The sequence below is a fragment of the Eublepharis macularius genome, chromosome 7, assembly GCF_028583425.1.
Source record: "Eublepharis macularius isolate TG4126 chromosome 7, MPM_Emac_v1.0, whole genome shotgun sequence".
NCBI lineage: Eukaryota > Metazoa > Chordata > Lepidosauria > Squamata > Eublepharidae > Eublepharis > Eublepharis macularius.
Genome location: NC_072796.1, coordinates 128,986,992 through 129,009,989, shown reverse-complemented (window position 1 = coordinate 129,009,989; position 22,998 = coordinate 128,986,992). Strand labels below are relative to the sequence as shown.

General features: G+C 40.9%; 1 protein-coding gene across 1 annotated transcript in view; it reads left to right on the top strand.

The window, feature by feature from the left end:
* ASAP1 (ArfGAP with SH3 domain, ankyrin repeat and PH domain 1) overlaps positions 1 to 22,998 on the top strand; it is a 202,460-nt gene that overhangs the window by 128,667 nt on the left and 50,795 nt on the right. Inside the window, exons 6-12 of the mRNA XM_054984560.1 lie at positions 3,874 to 3,948; positions 4,266 to 4,315; positions 6,431 to 6,560; positions 8,838 to 8,923; positions 10,567 to 10,642; positions 12,845 to 12,931; positions 21,576 to 21,676. Of these exons, the coding sequence (XP_054840535.1) occupies positions 3,874 to 3,948; positions 4,266 to 4,315; positions 6,431 to 6,560; positions 8,838 to 8,923; positions 10,567 to 10,642; positions 12,845 to 12,931; positions 21,576 to 21,676 (605 nt within the window). The remainder of the gene's footprint in view (positions 1 to 3,873; positions 3,949 to 4,265; positions 4,316 to 6,430; positions 6,561 to 8,837; positions 8,924 to 10,566; positions 10,643 to 12,844; positions 12,932 to 21,575; positions 21,677 to 22,998) is intronic.

Genomic DNA, 22,998 nt, shown 5'->3' with positions numbered 1-22,998 from the left:
GGTGGCATACAAATGCTTTAAAGAAAACAATAAATAAATAATGCCACATTTCCAGGAGCCAGCGTTAAAGTTTATGTACTAGCTGTGTGCAAGAATGTGGGGAAATGTTACATTACTTGGGCAGTAACACACTGCATATTGGAGTACTACACATTGTTCCAGCTCTGGGAATCAATATTTAAAAATACTTGCATTACAGCAAAAATTCTCTGCAATGCAGTTATACAGGCTATACACAAACACATATATGCTTTGAATGGGTAAAAAAATGCTAGTGCACACGATTGAGGCCTGTCAGCAGTATACTTTGAAACCAGGTGCAGGAGAACTTTGGAGCTTTGCCCCACCACAGATTTCTTTTTCAAACCAGCTCCGTTCACTCCAAGTGCTTGAATGATGAGTGTTCTGTGGCATCAGAAAGCAAAAGTAATAAAGCTACAGATTTTCTATAGTGGTTAAAGTTACAAGAACTGAAGATGGAAAGTGCAGCTGCATGCAGTTCAAGCTCACTTATTCCTGTTGGTATTAACAATATGTGGTAAATGTTTTTCTCATGTTAAAAAAATTGGCTCTGAATATGTGACAAGAGGTATAAAGTGACTTCTGACTGTTGTAATTAGTATTTTTGAGAATAAGATCCTAAGAGTTCAACAGGATTAGACTAGTGGTTTATCTGGTCCAGCATCCTTTTCCACAGCAGCCAGCCAGTTGCTCTGGAAGGCCAGCAAGTAAGAACTTGAGGCCAAGGCCTTCAGCTGATACTGCCTCCTTGCACTGGTCTCAGTTGTCATGTCCTTTTATGTATTTTACCACCTTGATATTTTATGAATTTTAATTATCCTAGTTAGGCTCAAGTAGCACCATCGACATATACATATAAATCCTCTTTCTGCTTCTCAGTCCAAGATCATTAGGTTTACTTCCAAGTAAGTGTGCATCAGTTTTGGGCCTTAGACGCTTCCAATATTAAGTTATAAAACCAAATTCTGAACTAGATTTATCTTATGGCAGTGGATTTCATTCGGTTTGGCTTTGGCTCATATTTGTAATTTGGATATTGGGGCTGGGGAAAGACCTGCTAAATAAATTACCTGTGGTAATACAGCTCTATGCTAGTTTTCATCATATTTGTTACTAGAGGCGTGCACACCCAAAAGATTTGGGTTTCCTGCTTTGGGTTTACCCAACGCGGGAAAAAAATCTGGAATTACCAGAATCCTGAAGCGGTGAGGTGGAGCAAACCACCCACCCCCACCCTCCCTGGGGAAAACCCACCCACCCCACTTACCTGGCTGGCAGGGAGAGGGGAGGCTGATCAGCTGGGCGGTGGGAGGGCACCACTGTGACCCTAGCGAAGCCAGGATGGCCCAGAGCCGGCTCCTCTGCCACTGCGCTGCTGCCTGTGGGGCCTGCAGCGGCCAGCTGGCCAGTGGGGAAGGCTGGAGCCGCCGCCTCCGGCCCTTCCTGCCCTACAAAAGGCCGCCACTGAGGCACTCGCAAGGGGCAAGGAGGGCCTCCTCTGCCTCATCTGCCACTGCAGCAGCCATTTGAGGGGCAGGAAAAGCCTTCTCCGCCTCCTCTGATGCTGCCGCCGCCCTTGCGAGGCTGGGTCAGTCCGGAGCCAGCTCCTCTGCCACTGTGCTGCCGCCTGCAAGGCCTGCAGCAGCCAGCTGGGCAGTGGGGAAGGCTGGAGCTACTCCTTCCACTGCCGTGGAGGCCAGCGGGGAGGCGAGAAGGCCCAGAGCCACCTCCCCCTCCACCACCGCAGCAGCCCTGTCGACCCAGGTAAGTGGGGGAGTGGGATGAGCGGGTGGGGGTGGGAGTTGGACCAAGTTTAAAGGGCCCTACCGCTTCCAAGTGGCGGGGAAGGGATCCCCCCACCTGCCAACTGAAGCCAGCCGTGGGCCCTGAAGCTTCCCGAAGCAATCTGAATGCTTCGGGAAGCTTTGATTCAGGAGTTCCGAATCGAGGCCAACATGCTGGCTCTAATTCGGAACTCCTGAATCTTTACAGATCAGGTCTGCTTCGGGCATTTTTCCCAAATCGGATATCCGAAGCGCACACCCCTATTTGTGACCCTTGAAACTGACATGGTTTAAAACCTGACTCTAAAGCAGATGTGCCAGCTGACATGAGACGGGGGGAAAGGCCCAGCCTTTCTGTTAATGCCTTGGCAAGTTACCAGAACTTTGGTATCGAAGTCTGAATTTTTGGCTCATTGCCAGCACATTTTGAGAGAAAGTCAGCTCCATCATTTTTTATTTTTAATCTTACCTGTGAAGTCCATGAACTATGAAGCACAGTTGCCGAGTTCAGTTTCATAGAGTGCTTCATTAACTGCAGGTGTGTGTGCATGTATGTATGGTTCCTTGTTAGCCTCTCGCGTTTACTAGATTATGATGATCTGAGAGGGGGCAGAATGAGTGGTGGCTCTTACATTTTTCTGTACAGGCCTTCTGCCGTTCACTGAAACCCAAAGCACAATCACAACCAGCATCAGCTTTTTGGCTCAGATCCTAAGCTCCCATTCTATTCCTCTTAGGTACTTTGACTTGCCTAAGAAGGGGAGATGATTTTTGTCCTATTCTCACTGCAGCCTCACATTGGAACCTCCATGGGGTACTTACCTGCCGGAGCACAATTGTCGGTGTCATAGAAGACTGCAGGGGGTGGGGGAGTTGCCATTTTTGCAGGGCAGCTCTGCTAAACCTATATAGGATCCAAGCCATTATTATTAGCTCTACTGATCTTTAGGCAGGAGATAGTTGGAATTCAGATACAACTCCAAGCCCCACCTGGAGGTATCCCAAATCAAAAGAGCGAGCAAGATGCAGAGGTTTGCTAGAATCTGTTGCATTCATGTAGCTAAATGCATGGACTCTTAGTTGAGGATCTTTGGCTCCCCCCCCCCTGTTTTGACAGAAATGAATTAAATAAATAAGAAATGCTGTTGAATTGAAGCATTTTAAAAGCCACAGACTCAGCCAACAAATTACTGTGTACTTCTGGTGAAATACTGTTTTGCGCCACTGAAGAAATGCACTATTCCTTTAAAAGGCCCTGTTCGTTTTTAGCAGTGTTTTTTATTAATTATAAAAATAGTGGTCAAGATGATACTTTTGCACGTTGCTGTTGTCTAAACTCCTCAGGAACACCTCTTACAGATCCATTTCTTGCACTCACCTCAACATCTGATGAATCCTCTTCCTTTATCTACCAATCATTGCACTGGGTTACAATTGGATAAAATACCTCAACAGAAAGAAGGAAATAGCCAAAAGTTTGTTTGTGGTTTAATTGAGTCTTTAAATTGTCCACTTGGGGGCGGGTGGGGGCATTAGATCTATCTTTCCTGTTTTCTCTCTAAATGAGTAGAGACAGGAAACAATTGAAAGAGGGAAATTTGTCCTCTCCTTTAAAGAGTGAAACAGAAAAGTACTATTCAAAACAAACTGTCAGGCTCAAAATGCTTCAGGTCATTTTAAAGAATAAAAATAGCCTTCTACAGCATGTGGAAAACGTTACCTTTTGTCATGAATCTTGGTTCATGGCAGCTTTCTTGGTTCTGTACAAAGTACCTTACTTACTGTTTGCCTGTGGCATAGTTTCAAGTTGTTAGCACAGTAGTCTGCTACTGCCAACTCAAGCTTTCATTTAGAAAAATAAAAAATTGAACGCTGAATTTCACCTCCCGTTTTAGTTCTGTTTTTATTACATTCTAAGTAAAATTGAAGATGATGAGAAGTATGGTAAGCTGCTGATTTGGAAAATAATCTTAATTGTTGCTTTCAGCACCCCTGCCTGTGTAGAAATTCAATGGTAATGGATACTTGTAGCACAAAATCTTAATTCTGATTTTTTTTTTCTTCTTAGCTCCAAGGGTTGAGCCACAATGTCATCTTTACATTAGATTCCCTTTTAAAAGGAGATTTGAAAGGAGTTAAAGGGGTAAGCGGTAGATCATTTGTTAACTCTATAGTATGACTATATGGACTCCAGCTGTTTCCCCTTCAGTATTTCTGTGGGTAGCCGCAAGTATGCATGAGAATTCCATAGAATTTAACTATAGTTGAACACTTCAGTTTCATGTTCCTTCTTGAACGCTTGAGATACATGTGCCTTAAGATCCATGGGAAAGAAATACTTAGTTTTTTAAAAAGAATCATTCTTTTTAAAGTCATAATCTCAGACTGGTTTCTCAAGTATCTACATTTTGACACAGCATTGTTCTAAACCTGTTTAAAATGTATTTTCTCCTTCCTAAGGATCTTAAAAAGCCTTTTGACAAAGCCTGGAAGGATTATGAGACCAAATTGTAAGTATTGTTCATTTTGCTGGGTAAACATTTATGCAGTATTAAAATATGTGACCTTTGGTCTTTCCATCATCCGACTTTGACGATGAAGTTGTCTTGGGGATGTGTATGGCTTATTTCAGCATGAATAGACAATTTGTAATAATTTAACAGGAAAATAATATAAAGCAATGTTTATGTAGCAATAATATAATGAGGTTTTAGGCTCAATCAGTAAACTATTTGTGAAGATAGGTACAAACATTGTTGCCGCCTAAGGTTTGTTCCTTGTTTAGTGAGCATAAACAACTTCTAATAATAGTTGCACAAACTGCTACAGATATCTTAGAACATACTAAAATCTTATATTGCTGCATGAAAGGGTGGTTGAATTGCTGTTTAGGAATTGATCCTGAGCCTGATTTGGATTGGATTGATTTCGTTCAGCAAATACATTTTATATGGCACATTTTAAGCGTGATCTGTAAATTGCACAATCTTATGGGGGTTATTTGAAATCTTTGGGCCTGCATGTGCACATAATTAAGATATTCTGTTATTTTATATCTTATCGTTTAAGTTGCATCTTTCTTAAACATTTACAATATATGCAAAAGCAGTATAAACCTAAAATTTATAGTTTGGAGGAGTATTTCACAGATCTTCAGAAATTGTACCATTTGCTTTTGTTTCTTTCTTTGAGTGCCGTGTATTGCAGGGAGTTCTGTGCTAGGTTTTCCTCAGTCATTGACTGAATTAATGCAGTATTGGTGTGAGAAAGTGTCGGCATGGATCAGTAGTAAATAACGTGTTGACATTCTAAAATTGTGTGCTCCATTCTTTATGCTTTCTATCGCTTGCTTTGACTTCCTATTCTGTGAATCATGTATAATAAAATAATGAGGTGAATAAGCGTTTATTATGATGCTAAAAAACAGGAAGTAGGGTGCAGTCATGAAATGCAAGGCATATTTCCCCAGAGGGCTGAGGCCAGCTTCTCTCTACTTTCAGAATGCCAGTGACCTATGCTTAACAGTGTATTGCCTCAAGCAGGGCTCTGAAGAAGATGCATGCAAATTTTCCTAAAAACAATTCCTGAAAATATTTTCATATAAGAAAAACTTACATTCATCTACTTACGTTTATTCTCACTGTTATAATCAGGGATACCTCACATTTCTTAGTGAACCTGTTAGGCAGTGGAGCTTATCTTGTTTTACTATCATGATCAGACTGTGAGTCAATCAGAGATACGTTTGAATTACATAAAGCAACTCAACACCTGTCAGATCACAAGTTGATCTGACAGGTAGGGTTGCTAAGTTCAGCCGAGAAACTAGTGAGAGGCTTGGGAGCAGGACGCAGGGGGCACACGATGTCATTGATCCTGGAGTTTCTGGTGATTCCTGGAGCTGCCCTATGTCACTTCCCAGAATCTCAATACATCTGGGATGCAGCAAAGTTTCTAGAATGCAAGATAGAAGAACCCAGTTTACAGCGGATCAGTTGGGCATCAGCTCCTGATTCCCCCATAAAGTTGCTGGGTACAGAACAAAATTTCCCTGGGAGAAGATCAGAAGCCAACTCCTTTGGCTTCTGATGGCTGCAAGTAGCCTGTTTCCGTAAAAACAGAGGAACAAGTGGTAAACAGCCACTGATTAATTAGCTGCCTGATCATCACTGACTAATGGGAAGCGAGCTGATCTGGCAGCTGTTCAAGTATCCCTAGTTATAGTATCACTTGTGGCTACATTCAGGGTTTTCCCCTCAATATTATAATTGACTTGCCTTCATATACCTTCAGGACAACAAGGGAGTCCAAAAGAGAAACTATTGGCCATATCACAGGAAGGGTTTTTTTTTCTGTAAGAGTACTGCATATCTCATTATATTCATATTTAGAAATAGCCACATATATATCCTCCAATTTTATTTTTAAATTGCAGAATCAATTTTCAGGATAATTCCAAAAAAAAGAGAACATGTTTTAATTTGGTTTGTTGCATAAATTTGTGGTATAATATTTATAATTTATGGAAGTGGGTCACTCCTATGTTTTACTAGAATTCCTGTTTCCCTAGGTTTATTAAAATCACACAACCACATTTCTAGAAATTTATGTTCTTACAATTACAGTACTAAAATTGAAAAGGAGAAAAGAGAACATGCAAAACAACATGGGATGATTCGAACAGAGATTACAGGGGCAGAGATAGCAGAAGAAATGGAAAAAGAAAGGCGCCTATTTCAGCTCCAAATGTGTGAAGTAAGTAATCACTTTAGCTTTGTACTGTTTTTAATCCTACTTCCGCTAACTTGCTGTGTCAGTCCTGGTGTTGAAATCTCTTTGAAATGAAATAGTATATTGACTGCTAAGTGGTATTTGAAGCTTAGTGTTTCTGTTCCAAGTAAAGTTCCAATTATTTATCTCCTTTTGGATCCCACACTTCCCTTGGGGCCGATTCTCATACATCATAAGATGTGGCTGAAATAAATGTAAGCCAGGTTTGGCAAGTGGTAAAGTAGTTGTGTGATTGCTTCAATGCATAAGCAAATCTAAATGTTTCCAAGGACGCCACTTCCGCTAATCACCACCTTGAACCACAAGGAAACAGGATAAAAATATTTTACTAAATAAAATGGTGCAGTGAAATGGCAGCGCTAGAGATGGGCATGAATTGAGAAAATTGCAGTTTGTTGCAGTTCGCGGTTCGTCACATTTACAAACCACGAACTGGCATGAAATTGCCCAGTTCGCAAACTGGTTGGTTTGGTTCGTGAATTTGTCACTTACGGGGCAGCAGATGGTCTGCAGAAATGCCATCCCCCCCCCTGTTGTCCAGGAAACTGATTGATTAGCACCAGGCTGTCTGCAGTGACAAACTGAAAAACGAACCAACCTAAAAATCGTTGATTGGCACCAGGCTGTCTGCAGTGACAAACTGAAAAATGAACCAACCTAAAAATCATCTTGGTTCATTACGGTTCGTCAGAAATGCCCTCTGACGAACCACTGGTTCATGAACCAAAAACTTCCCTGTTCGTGACAAGCTTTGGATTGTATTTCAGTTCATGGCCACCTCTTGTCAGCGTCTTTGGTTACCCAGATATAGGCCACATTTGTACATGCCACCCTTTGGGACTGTTTGCTGACCCATACAATTCTTAGTTATACTGTGTTTATCACATTTTTATCCCACCTTTCATCCAAGGAGCTTAGGATTCCCTTCTCACCTTTATCCTTAAAACAACCCTATGAGATAGATTATCTTGAGTGAGACTTGATTGGCCCAAGTCACTCAGTCAACATCATGGCAGAGTGGCAATGCAAGCCTAGGACTAGCAATGTGGCCACTGCATCATGGAGGCTTTATAAGTTGATGCTTCAAGTGAAAGGGAGATAGAAGTGTTAAAAATAATAATAATAAACTTTAATAAAATAATAATATTTGATTTATATAGTGCCCTTCAGGACAACAACACCCACTCAGAGCGGTTTACAAAGTATGCTGTTATTATCCACACAACAAAACACCCTGTGAGGTGGGTGGGAATGAGAGAGCTCCGAGAAGCTATGACTGACCCAAGGTCACCCAGCTGGCTTCAAGTGGAGGAGTGGGGAATCAAACCTGGTTCTCTAGATTAGAGTCCTGCGCTCATAACCACTACACCAAACTGGCGTAATAGAATTACAAGAATGGACCAATCCTAAGACTATTGTATAAGTAATATAAATACTCTGCTCAGGACTGTCGTCAGCACATGACAAGGTGGAGCATCTGCCAGGGCTCATGGTTTCTGTGTGGCCCATTGCTGCTGATCCCCGACTCTTGCATCTCCTCTGATGCCAGCACTCGCATCCTTCCACTGCTTGCTTATGAGTGCTTTCTCACCTCTGCTCCCAGCCGCATATGCCGCTTAGCACTGATGGTGAGGGGCAGGTTGATGGTGCGCAAAGCTTCAGCATTCCTGATGACCATGGCAGTGACACTCCCAGCTGCACCCATCATTCAGCCCCATTGGAGAAAAAGTGAGCAAGCAGTGTGGGCAGCTGTGACTGCAAGTGGTGAGAGAGCTTGCAGGTGGGCAAAGGAAGAACACACAGGCATGTAGAGGGCATGATAATGGGAGGGCAAGGAGGAGAGCCTAATAGTGGGCATGGAGAAGGCTGAGCATGCTCAGCCGGGCTCCCCAAATCCTGGAACCAGCCTTGGCTAGGCTTCTCTGCAATCGCTTCAAAGGATGGGTTATTTATTGTTCTAGGAAAAAAGCTACGTTGAAATAATTTAGAAAGAAGAATATTCCCTGTTTTCATTGTTTTAATTACTTCCAAATAAATGTAAGTTTACTGTGAAATGCTAATCTGTTCTGTACACAGAAATCTTAATCATTGTATTGGTGGAGAGCTTTAGATGTCAGCTGCATGCAACTTCCAAGATAATTGCTGAATTCGTTAAACAGATCTGAAATAGAACCTGTATTTGAACACAGCTGAGGCACCGATATATAATTATCTACTGAGCTTTGGTTTTTCTTTCTACAGTATCTCATTAAAGTTAATGAAATTAAAACAAAAAAAGGTGTGGACCTTCTGCAGAACCTTATTAAATATTATCATGCACAGTGCAAGTAAGTATGATCCTTTTGCTATTTAGATACAATGCACAAATTAAAGTGTAACATTCTTTTTGTTATGACTCAATAATGACCTTTCTACGTGCTGTGGATTACGTCTTATTATTTTGTTCCATCAGTGTGCTTGTGTTCCTCTTGTGTAAGGTGCCTTCTGTTCACCCAATACAGGCCATCTTGTGTCAGTAGAAGATGGGTTGTACCACAGTACCTAAGTTCCAATAGACCACAACGTTAGGCTGAAACGTCATACATTGGCAAGATTTAAATACTACTTTGCATCCATTTTTAAAATCTAAAAATACCTTTAGTTATCTATCTCACTAACTCCGTGCTTAATCTTTCTTTCACCTGAAAGCAATTTTCAGTCAAAACAAACCTACAAATTAAGTGATAGGTAGTGGCTCAGCTTTTTATACATGTGGAAGGCTAACTTTATCATGTAGACTATAGTTTTTTTAACAAACATACATTAATACATTTGTTTAAAAAACACCTATAGTCCATATGAACAAATATATATTGATACATAAGGAGCCCCGTGGCGCAGAGTGGTAAGCTGCAATACTGCAGCCCAATCTCTGCTCACGACCTGAGTTCGATCCTGGCGGAAGCTGGGTTCAAGTAGCCAGCTCAAGGTTGGCTCAGCCTTCCATCCTTCCAAGGTCGGTAAAATGAATACCCCGTAACAAAAAAAGTCTGCCAAGAAAACATCGTGATGTGATGTCCCCCCATGGGTCGGTGTCCCCCCATGACTCAGTGCTTGCACAGGGGACTACCTTTTCCTTTAACAATACATAAAGCTGCCTTTTACTGAATCAGACTATTGGTCCATCCAAGACAGTGTAGCCTAAGACTGGCAGCAGCTCTTCAGGTTCTCAGGTGGAGGTCTTTCACATCACCTACTTTCTAACATCCTTTTAACCGGAGATGCCAGGGAAATGAACCAAGGACCTGCATACAAAGTAAATAACTCAGCTAGTGAGCCACAAATTTGGTTTGTCAGAGTACCATCAATATCAGCTGAAATTTTGACAGCTTTGTACATGGTAATGAGAAGCATTCTGGAAAGACAAATTGGGGTGGGGTTGAGGTGGGGAATGTGAAATAGATTGATCAGAATCCATACAGGTTAGAATAGATTGATAATTAGTACTCATCTGATAATCCAGCAGTTTTTGAACTGATATTAAGGAGCAGTTTAGCCCCTGTCATATCACACAATATTTTGTCCCATGGACTTTGCCTTGGTATCATGCTTTCTTTTCCCTCTTCATGAAGTGAGTGAGCATAGAAGCTCACGTGAGTATTGATTCTAAAAGTACAAAAAAGATGGAGATTATATGAACTAGTTCCACAAGATTGTATTGTGATATTCTAGGATCAGTGTCTCTCTGATCCTGGTACCTGTCAGGTAATACTTATGAGGGAAAAGTATACATGAATAAGGATTAAAACATAGATTTTAAGTATCTGAAGTAATAACATGCAGATATTTAATGTACCTTGTATATTGGGGGGGGTATGGGCAGTATACTTAGATTTTTATTAAGATTTTCAGTTTTCTTTCTGAAGTACCAATAACTTTTAAACATGGAACTCATATATTGCTGATAAATCACAGGTATTTTCCGTTATAGTTTCTTCCAAGATGGCTTGAAAACAGCTGACAAACTAAAACAATATATTGAAAAACTGGCTGCTGATTTATATAATGTAAGTAAATTATGAGATGGACGTATTGCCTATTTATGTGAGGATTCTTATTAAAGGGTAAAAGAAATATTCAACTGCTTAACTCATGCACACAAAACCCCCTGTTTTTGTTGGAGGATGCAGCCTTCCTACTATTTAAACAAACTGGAATAACCCTGTTCAATTAGTTTGAAGGGAATGGGTTGCGAATTGCAACTTAAAGCCCAGTGGTACGGCTTTCTGTTATCCTCTTATGAGCTGTATTTCACATGTATTTGAAAAATAAAACATACTGGCTGTCATGAGATTAGAAAAAGCAACATCTTCCAATCTCTCAGTAAGACTTGGCATATTATGAAAATTACTAATCTTACTAGAAACAGACAAGAGAAATTCATTGATATAGTTCTGTATCTGGGAACAGATCGTTACTGGAATTGCATTAACATTTAAAATGGAGTATTGCAGTCTAGCTTCTTTATGATTTCTGTATTTGAAAGGCCTATTTATGTTTCATTAATAGGTTTGTTGATAATTTGTGCTTTCCATTTTGGCTCTTTATATTATTAGTTTATGAAAATCTTTTTGAATGTTTAAAATAAAAACTAAATGAAGGTTGTATGTCAAATCGCAAATTAATTTATGATCAATGACAGAGCGGTTTGCTTTTATTCCATCTGTGGTTGCAGCAGTAGTAAGCCTGTTCAGACAACTTTTTAGAACCAAACATAAGACCACCCTTGTTGAATCAACATTTACCCAGGTTTATTCTGTTTTCTGATTATTGATTCAGACCAAGAACTCTGTATTAACACTAGCTTCCGAGGAAGTGAGATTCTAATGAACTCGTTTCTCTTTCCCCTCCTCCTTTTTATCTGTCCACCTATAGCTAGGTAGTTTTGTAGATGCTTTGTTTAAAATCTTAGAATCATAGAGTTGGAAGGGATCTGTAGGGTCATCTAGTCCAACCCCCTGTACAATGCAGGAAATTCACAACTACCCCCCTCCAACTGCCCCAGTGACCCCTGCTCCATACCCAGAAGATAGTAAAACACCTCTAGGATCCCTAGCCAAACTGCCCTGGGGGAAATTGCTACCCGACCCCAAGGTGCCGACTGGCATTACCCTGGGCATGTGAGAAAGGCCACAAGAACTATGCACTGACTCTGCCCAAATTCACTGAATTGGCATTGCTGTCAGATGGCCATCTAGCCTCTGCTTAAAAATCTCCAAAGAAGGAGAGCCCACCACCACCTCCCGAGGAAGCCTGTTCCAGTGAGGGACCGTTCTAACTGTCAGGAAGTTCTTCCTGATGTTTAGCCCAAAACTCCTTTGATTTAATTTCATCCCGTTGGTTCTGGTCTGACATTCTGGAGCAGCAGAAAACAACTCTGAGCCATCCTTTATATGACAGCCCTTCAAGTACTTGAAGATGGTTATCATTTCACTGTCGTCTCCTCTCCAGGCTAAACATTCCAAGCTCCTCCATCCTCTGTCCTCATAAGACTTGGTCTCCAGACCCCTCACCAACTTCATTGCCCTCCTCTGGGCACATTCCAGCTTTTCTATATCCTTCTTAAATTGAGAGCCCCAACACTTTAGAGCCCCAACACTTAACCGCATAACTTTTTTTCATGCTTCAGAAGAGGTATTGTTACGATAAAGGCAAAAATTTGTTCCTATTGTTAAAATTAGCACAAAGCCAACTTTCTTCTTTCTCTGCTGTACGTAATTTGGTCCTCCCACCCTAACCATTGGCCCAGCTTCCTTGACATCCTTGAACTTAAAAAGCAGGTGATGAGGGAAGATCTTATTTTTCACAGCTTGGAGAGTCCCTGTAATTTGTAGTCGAATGATAGGAGCAACCAGGTCCACGGAGCTGATAATGGATTGACTGCTCCAGGAGGGGAGCAAGCATCTCGGGGCAGCGTGCTTTGAGTATGCCCTGCAAAGGCCAGAGAAACGCTTTGTTTTCTCAGAGGGCCACATTGGAAGCTCATCCCTGGGACAATAGGGCAGTTGCTGTGGAATGAACAGGGACCCTGCTGATGCCAGTCATCTGTAGATGGTCTCCTCCCTCATCTGATGATCTTACATTTCTTTATATCAATATAGAATAAAAGCATACATAATACTGCATTTTAATGTTATGACGGATTTGTGTTAAAAACAAATAAAGCTTTAGGAAATTAAAATGAATGGGTTATGTTTTTACTTCTCTAGATAAAGCAAACACAAGATGAAGAAAAGAAGCAGCTCACTGCACTCAGAGACTTGATAAAATCCTCGCTACAGCTTGATCAGAAGGAGGTAAGGATCTCAAGCAAAAAGCTTATGTGCCACATCCCATCTTTTAAAGGTATACACCTAGTATGTTTCACATGTAGGTCTAGGAACATTATGTACACACAATAAGCATGTACTTTCAACTGTGGATATGTTAGGGATATGTGATTTAGGCTGACCGTGTCCCCTGATGTTTGCTAGTGTGCAGTAAATGATGCTTTTGTGGATACTGTAATGCAAGATTCTGCTTGATTGGCTGACTTAACATGGCACAGTAAAATGTTCACCCTAAGGAATGTTTCATTTTCACTAATTCCACTAATACTTAAATAAAAGAGATAAAAGCAGAAAGAGACAGAAACACAAATGAGGAGGACCAAAAAGCATTAACCAGGGAACATTAAACAAAACAAAAAAGTTTTCAGTACATAGTTTTCACATTAATGTAATTATTCTTATTCATGTTTACTAGCTAAGGGTTTTAATTTGAGTTTAGAAGGGCCGATTCATAATTTAGACTCCGTGACAGTGACATTTACCAACAGCCGTGTCAGTAAGAAAAGTACATTGTTACTGAAGAAGAAATGCTGCTTCTGTTGCCCCCATCACAGTTTCTATGCTTGCTGACTCTTGATTATTACATCCAGACAGCAAGGGAGTATTGCTTCAGAATATCTTAGGAGTTCTACCAGACATTTTTATTTAGACTGAGTTTTGATGGCTAGGATTAGGTTTAAGTTTCTCAGACTTCAGCTCTAATTGTTCTTGTTTTCATTTTATCTGGACGTATGCTGTAACCTACTTTGATCTCTAAAGATGGGCAAGATAGAAAATGAAATAAATAAAATCAACTGATTGCAATTTAGGGAAGGCAAGTTTCATCATCTCTTGATTTAAAGGAACAGCAGAATTTGAGTTCAGTGGCACTTTAGAGACCAACAAGAGTTTCCAAGTGTAAGCCTTCAATAGTCAGAGCTGCTTTGTTCAGAAATGACTAGGAATGGAGATCTCGGAACCTTATATTCCAGCCAAAAGAGGGTGGGGTGTTACAGGAGAGGGCATCAGGATGTAAAAGTGCAGCGAGATTAGAGCAGAAGTTAGCATCTGTAGTAAGATAAGAACCCTAAATCTCTGTTCACCCTGGGGGGCATAGTTCTGTATTTGTGAATAAATTCCATTTCAGCAATCTCATGTTGTAATCTTTCCTTGAAGTTTCTCTATTTGAGGACAACCACTTTTAGGTCAGCAGTGGAATGTCCTGGAAGAGTAAAATGTTCTCCCATTGGTTTTTGAGTGTTGCGATTTCTAATGTCAGATTTATGTCTGTTTATTCTTTTGCACAGGGACTGACTTGTTTGTCCAGTGCAGAAAGCAGAAGGGCGTTTCTGACACTTGATAACATATGTAACATTGGAAGATGAACAAGTGAATGATCATGAGATGGTTTAACTGATGTCGTTAGGCCCAGTTATCATGGTGTCAGAGCAAATAAGGGTTCAAAGTTGGCATCTTGTTTTATTGCAGGCTCTGGTCTCAGAGTCCGTGTCAGTGTTGGGAAGTACATTATTATGAGCGAGAAATTGTTTAATGTTGGGGGGGGGGCGTTGTCTGTGGGCAAGAAAAGGTTTGCCTCCCAGTGCTTGTGGGAGAAGAGTGAGTATCATTGTGCAGGGTCGGTTGCACGTCACTGATGATGCTTTAAACTGGTTTGAGCTAAAAGCTGTCTGTGCCCATCGGTGGTGTTCTGTTGTTTTGTGTGGGCCTGTGTTGTAGCAAGTTATCCCTTGGTATCATTCTGGCTTTGTCAGTCTCTTTCCTTACTACGTCAGGTAGGATTAGGGTCTACATTGTCTGTTGGAGATCCTGCAGGTGAGAATCTCTTTCAGAAGGATTGGAACAGACTCAGTTTTAACATAGAGTTTGGCTGTAGATGGTGGATTGTGTGGTGTGTTTAGGATGGTCACTGGGCATGTACATATGTTTGGCGATCAGTAGGTTTCTGGTATAAGGTGGCTTCCGGTATAAGGTTAGGCTACCTTCCTAACTAGGCCTAAACAATTTGCGTCTCACAAAATACTGCCATCAGCTGAATCAAGGATACAGCTCACCAGGGACTGAATAAATCTCCTGGTTGTGTTGTCTAGCACTAAAAATGAGGGAGGGGGGCTGTTGAGCAGACCACAGGGAATAAACAGTGGACTGCATTAAACTTGGATGACCACAGACTTGATTCAGATATTATCGTCTTTCTTGTGTTTTAACCAGTTGCCAATATGATTAATTCTAAACATTGTGAATTGTTAAATGTACACATTAGAGCCATATACAGAGAAGAAGGATTTTTCAGGAAACTCCAGGTTTGCAGAAAATTCTTAAAAAACAAAACAAAGGGTGAAGATGTAAATGTTTTTTTTTTAAAAAAGATCTCCTGTAACGTAACATTGCAAGATTTCAGCTGTCATTATGTAGTTGCCTAGCAGTCCTAATAAGCAGTGTTACAGTGGTGGCAGAAGTGTGAAAGGAGGCTGCAGCAGGACAAGAGAAGATACAAAGAAAGGAGGCGGGGACAAGTTAGGAGGGGAAGAGAAAAAAAGAGACTCTGCTGGTAAGAGGGAATTGAAAATAGATGTCGGGGAGAGAGGGACACACCCATGGCTCCAAGGGGAGGGAAAAGGCTTTCTTGCCCCCATCTCACAGCTTAATGCATACCCTCCTTCCTGCCCATCTCCAAGCCTCTTCATGCACTACCCAGCTGATGGGTCTCTGGATCTGAGGTGCTTTTCCTTCGAGCCCCCCTGCAGCAGAAAGTGTTGGCTTGGAGCACAGAGTGTATGGGCCCTCTTTCCATTCAACATACTGTGTGTCCCGATTCCCAAGCCTCTGGCTACTGAGAAAGCATAGAAGGAGAGGAGAGAAAAAGCAACAGTGGGAAGGTGGAGAAAAGAGGGGAGGATGCAGGGCTGGAGAAATTCCTCCCCCCACTGTGAATTCTCACAGATCCCTCTTTTGTTTTTTCCTAATCTTGCAATCGTTAAGTTTTCTTCCAAAAATACATCATGAGAGGGCTTTGTTGAAAGCTTATTTGAAAGCCTTAAGTATATAATATCTGCTTGATTGTCCTTCTCTACTTGCCTTGCTGAAAGAATTCTAAAATTCCTCTTGCTGATACCATGTTGATTTCTCTCAGCAAATTGTGTTCTTTGACATAATTAATAATTCTAGCCTTAATAATGCTTTCCACCAGTTTACTTGTGGCAGAATTTCATGAGACTGCAATTTTCTGATTTCTTCATACCTACCTGCAGGACTCTATTTTAAAAACTGCTGTTACATTGGCTACCTTCCTGTTTTGTTAAGGAAGCCAATTTTAACAGCGTAGCATACTTTCATTAAAAGACCCACAATTCCACGTTTAAGTCCATCGTAATAGAACTCCTAACTAGCTGCTACAACCCTTTTCTGTTTACTCATTCTGAAGCTTTGTCGTTTGTCATTTCTGTTGGTCGTAATATCTCAGATGCATCCCCCAGGAAGGACGATTTCCAGGTCAGGCGTGGGTATTGTTGCAACAACTTCTGTAGTGAAGATTGGTGTGAATTATTCATTTTGATTTTCTGTTAGCATCTCTGTCTTCTACTCCAAATGCCCCCAGTGCCTCCTAGGCCACTTTCCTGCTTCAGATGCATTTGATCATTTTTAATCGTAGGTATATATTTTAAACATTTTTTCTCAAATTCCTGTTTGCTGCCTTCTTGGTAAATTACAGTCTTAGTGAAGAGGAGGAACAGGTTAGATCCAGTGCTTATGTGAGCAGTGTTTTATTGGATTATCCATCCCTAGCAGCATCCTGCACCCCTTCCCCTTAAGCTACTGCTAAAAGTCAGGTGACCCTGCAAAACAGTAGTCCACAAGCATGTAGGATTGCTGTAGGAAGTAGGGTGGGTCACGAATAGAGATGGGCATGAACTGGGAAAAAACCGAACCATGTGGTTCGTGATTCGTCAGATTTCACGAAACATGAACTTTCACGAACCTGCCCCTGGTTCGCGAACCGGCTCATTTGGTTCATGAAAACATCACATCCAGGTCAGAAAATCATCACTTCTGGGCCAGCAGAAGGCCCCTTCCGGGTCAGCAGAAGGTCTGCAGGAAGTTCATCCCCTGTTGCCTAGGAAACTGATTGATTGGCACCAGGCTGTCTGCAGTGACGAACCAAAAAACGAACCAGCCTAAAAGTTCATGGCGGTTAGTCAGAAATGGAATCTGACAAACCGTGGTTCGCGAACCACGAACCAGCCTGGTTCGTGTTTAATTTTGGTTCGTATTTCGGTTTGTGCCCATCTCTAGTCACGAATTGTCATCCCTCATCCTGTGTGGGCTTGAGTGTACTACAAACCATTAGATCCATCCCAATGTGAAAAATTAATAGTTGTACAAAAGGCCTTAGAGCACTGACATTTGGAACAAGGTGCTGAGCATTTTCTAACTATGGCTGACCCTACATAGCTTCTGAGTTCCCGATAAGATCAGGCTAGTCTAAGCTATTTAGGCTGCTGAAAACAGGATGAGTCACCTGATGTTACTGCATGCATTGTTATTATTTTACAAGTAATCTGGAAGGAATATAGAAAAAATTGCATCAGGCCTACATATTGATGTAAACTTCTACACCATAGTTCCAACATGACATTAATGGAAATGTTAACACAGAAGGTAAGATGACAGATTAACTTTTGTGTTTGACTCCAGCTAGTAACAAAACAGGCTATGCAAAATCTTTCTTTAAAAAGCACCTTTTAAAATATCTAAAATGCATATTGCTCAGTCCTATGAATTTTTTTTTAAAAACGTTCTAATTATACTTGTAGCAGATGGTCTGCTTAGTAAACCATAAAAATTGCACCTTGAAGAGAAGCTAGCAAATGTCTGTCCCCGATCTTGCATTAAGGAACACAATTATGTAAATTTGGTAGTGGGAAGCTGAAGTTTCTCTAACCTTTATAATTAGCATAGTTAAGATGCATCTTTGCTATAGTATAATATAATACTAAAATTTCCTTTATGTACAGTGTAATATCTTAATATTCTTTTGCCTAAAGTAGCTAACAATGGCTTCTATCCACTGGAGTTTTCCACAGACGGAGGGAGATTTCTCTCCACAGAGTGTGACTTCACCACCTCCCCCCTCTCACTGCAGCCCAAAATGTTGCTCTGGGGAGAAAAGAGGTCTCGCAGGAACAGTGCAGGGAGAGAGTCTAGCTGACCGTAATTTCTGTGTTTAATTGACTTCTGGCAGAGGAATTTCAGTGGAATAAATGCTGGTCATACTCTTTAAAAAATTAATAATAACAACAGTGTGCTTATATACCACTCTTCTAGACAAGGTTAGTGCTCAGTAAGAGTGGTGAACAAAGTGTTGTTGTTGTTGTTATTGTTATTATCCCTCTCTGCTGGGGCTGAAAGGAGTGGCTTACCCAAGGCCACTTTCTGTAGTATGATTTGAACCAGCAACGTGCTGCTGACTCAGACCCCCAGCCACTTAATCACTGTGCTACAGCAGTGTTCCAAAACTGTGTATTTTAAGAAAACAATATTTTTAGAAAAAACATGTATAACAAGATCTAAAGGGCCATGTGGACAGCACTGTATGTACAGTGGTACTTCTCTGACCTCCTCCATGAAAATGGCTCTGCACATCTTCCATCCTCTTTCTCTGCAACATACAGACTGAAATCAATTTATAGACTTATACAAAATGCTGCATCACCACACCAGCAATACACACACACACTAAACTTTCTGGAAACAAGTGACATAGGACAAATTCGACCATTTACTTTCTGGGCTGACAGATTCCCTTCTCCTGTATTTTACCAAATCCCAAGAAGATCTCCAGAGTCCTTAAGACTATACAAGGTCACAAATGATGAGTCAGAGGGCAAGAGCCTTTGGCAAACACTAGGCTTGAAGGGAGGGGGGGTACTTGATAATTCTTCCTCAGCTCACCCAAATTTCCCGTTCCCTTCCATTAATAAGCCCTAGTTTTGATTTTGCTGAGATTAACTGTAGTAGTGTCCTACTATGTGTAATATTCTATAATGATTGATGCCTGAGGTATCTGTCTTCACAATTAATAAAATTCCTGTGTGCACATATGTTTCCTTAGCTGGAAGGAGAGGGAAAAGTTCATTTCAGGATTTTTTAAAATGAAGCTAAAATTAAAAAATAGCACTGTTGATTATGTGACTTTCCTGAGAAGAGTTCTTAGAAGGATAGCCTTTTGTTTTTCAAACCCCTGTAATCAGACTGCATCTATTAAAGTAAGAAAATTCTTTTGATGTATTGATATTGCAAGCAAGATTGGTAAAGGATGTTCAACCTTTAGAATTTGCCATGGGCCTTCTGTAGAATTATAATCTTGCATAATTAAAGCTGTTTATTTTTAAAGCAATGAACGATTCTGACATTAATGATGTTTTTGTCCATGAGATAGGCTAATAATGATATCAACATTGTGAAATGTATAGAATAGTACTTAAAAAAAAAACCTGTGAGCAGTAAGTGCTTATAAAGCCTGCCTTGGGTAGCACAGCCCCTATTTGTATCATCATTGGAAACATCCCTTCTGAATGACCTTTGATTTCCTATACCATACAGTTCTGCCATGTCAGATTAGGAACAAAACTACATCTTGTTATAGCGTCCTCTTATTAGTTGAGGGTTATCTCGAATGCCAAAGAGTCACGCTGTTGAAAAAGACGCTGCCAGAAGTTTTTAGTTCTGTCCTACATCTAAGCCTGAGAAGGAAAGTTGCAAAACACCATACTAAAGTCTGGAAGACGATTGCTACAACAGTGGGCCACGAACAAAGCCATAGGAGAGAATACATAGGGAATGCCGTTCACGAACAGGGACAGTTGGCCACGAACAAGGCCGTAGGAGAGAGTACATAGGGAGATGCCGTTCAGAAACAGTGACAGTTGCATGAGAACAGTTCATGCTATAAAATAGTTATCGGTCATTATTTACCATCTTTGGTTGAATATCTTTTGAGACTGTCGTTTTCTCCTATCATTGCTTGATTTTTTAAGGAATCCTGGGTTGACTGTGCCTGCAATGAGAACTTTCAAGGGTAAAGAACACACTGGGAATCTGATTTTGCAAATTGCATTCAGTGGCAAAAATGAAAGTAGATTCATTAGTTCAGATGTTACTTTTTACCTATCATTATAGAATTCTATCCAACAAGAGCAGAATGTATGAGTAGAGCCTGCAAGATGAAGCGCAGCATGAAATTTATGACATTTATTTGAATTGCACAGGAATCTGATAGCGCTATCTAAGACTATAACAATATTTGTTTCAGCTTGAGCTTTTAGGAATTGGAACTCACTTCCCCAATCAACAATAGTACAGTAGGCTTTAGACTGGATTTCATTGTGCTCTGCTTTTTGTAGGTTGAAAATATCTCACACCTATTCTAGATGAACTGATTTCTCTTTTTACTGGATCTTTTTTTTACACGCAGCTCTCTCCCCAACCCTTTTTCTCAGTATTTAACCCATCCTTATAGATGAAGATTTCTACACATTTAAGGTAGTCAGCTCAGACTCATGCAAGTTCCAGCTCAAATTTTCTTAGTCTTTAAGGTGCTATGGTGCCTTTTTATTTTGCTATAACAGACTAATATGGCTACCCTCCTAGAATAATTTTTATTTCTGATTCTGACCCTTTATTCTGCTAATTAAGTTGAAAATAGGAAAATATTGGAAGTGGTAGTAAAGTACAGGTTAAGTATTAGTTGGGAAGGGGGAGGATCTCAGATTTAGAAACAGTGACAGTTGCATCAGGGCAATTCATGCAGTAAAATGGTTAACATTCATTATTTGCCCTCATTAGCCCCCTTCACTTCTCCCCCTTAGTACCCTTTCCAAAGAGAGTGAAGTAAAATTTGACCCAGTGACCCACTAAGCAGTGACAATCAAGGCATGTCTGTTCCTTGCTGGTGTTATTACTTGATGCAGCTACAGTGCAAATTATGTAAATGGAGCGGCTATGAAATGAGCAGGAATATTCCTCTACTATCAAATAATACTGTCTTAAAATGTTCTACTTTTTTCTTCCTATGTTGCCTTTGCCTTTCCTGATCGAAGTCTAGGAGAGTAAGTCAATGCTTTAATGAATCATCATTGCTTTTATAGTGAATGTGGAGACCTTTTAGTCGCTGCATTCTTTCATCGGGTGTTTTTCTCTGTTTCCATTTATCTGTATATACACATATGCACGCACATAAGTCTGCACATACACATATATTCAATTCCATTCCATTTTTTAAAACCATAAACTAAACCCAGTAGCTTATCGTGGTAAACCTAAATAAATAAGGTAATTGTATGCACATCTTGCTGCATGGATAGCTTACTTGTTTCTGTTGACTATTTTTGCCAAATTCTGTCCTTTTAAAAAAAAAATTACTACAATATTCCATAATTCTCATTTAAAGCCTTTATCATCTTGTGAAAATGTGCCTTAATCCTTTACTGCTCAGAAAATCCATATAATGAGCCAGAAGCGTTATGCAAACTAGAATCTTTGTTTTTTTGACTGTGAAACAAAATGAGCTAAAAGCAATATGGGAAAAAAATAGTACTTGTTCCTTTTTTTGTAGGATTCCCAGAGCAGGCAAGGAGGCTATAGCATGCACCAGCTTCAGGGAAATAAGGAATATGGCAGTGAGAAGAAGGGTTATCTTTTAAAGAAGAGTGATGGGTATGTATTCCAGAAAAACCATTATAATCAAGCAGGGAACTGCCTAAATGGGTGAGGAATTTATTTCATATCACAGCTCCATCAAGCAGCTTATAACATCTTACATGATTCATTTAAAGGAACTAGTAAAATATCTGTCCAGGGAATGAATGTTGAAGTAAACATCTTTATAAAAATTCAGCGCATGCATAAATGTAAAATATGTTAATATAAACTTGTGTTGCTTTCCTAGTGAATGGAACTTCTCTTTGAGCTAGGTTTTATAAGGGAATATTTACAATTATATAACTACAAGTGGGGGGCCCTGCGAAAATTGTGGGGAAGGGATTCCTCCTTCCAAACACCCTGACTGGTGTGTCTTTCCTCCTCTTCCAGCCCCCTCCCCCTCTTCTTTCCTCCTGTTCCCTTCCAAACACCCTTGTGTATTCTTCTCTCCACCAACCTTTTCCGAATACCTTTGCCAATTTGTCACCCTCCACCTCCCAAACAGCATCCCCTATTCCTTGCCTGTCTGCTAAACACTCTTGGGGGCTTGTTGTGGTGGCACTCTTCCGGCCCTCGGAAGCTGCATAGCCTACAGCTTTTGAAGCAGCTGGAAGATGTGCCAGCCCTGCTCCTGTGGCAGGGCACCACTTCTGACCTGGCCATTTGTAACTGTGGGCAGGTTGTTTGGAGCATCCTGCCGCTACATGATTTGTACAAGGCTATCCACTCATCCTCTTGTTTATGCATGCACAGACCTGAGGTGAGTTGTTTGGGGGAATTTAAACTCCTGATTTCTTTTGTTGCGGTTTGAGATTCTGCAACCCTTTGTGGCCAAATGCCGCTGACATGTGAGTATCCCCATGCCATGGGCTGTTAGTATATTCAAATTGGAGACCCACAAGGACTTAGAGGGGCATCTCATTTCCCTCCACCATGTTCTTTTTCCCTTCCCTGGCCCCCCACAGCCGCTCAACTTTTCCTCATTGCCTTCTCTCCTTCTCACCACCTTTATCTGCCTCCCTGTCTCCACCTTTCTGTCTCCCCCCCCCCCCCGCCACAGTTTCTCCTCTTTGGACCAGTTTTGTGGTGCCAGCTGAGCCAGGCCCAGTTGCATGGTGGGGAACTTGCAAGGACTTGAAGGGGTACTTCGCTTTTCCCTGTATCCCCTTCACCACACTATTTCCTCTTTCCTTCCTCCTGGCAGCCCTCATATGCTCACCTTTCCGTACTTACTTCTCATTTTCAAACCCACTAAACAACTTACCTTTAATCTGCCCTTTGTCTTCATCTATATTTATTAATTCATTTGTATACTGCCTTTCTCCACAATGGGCGCT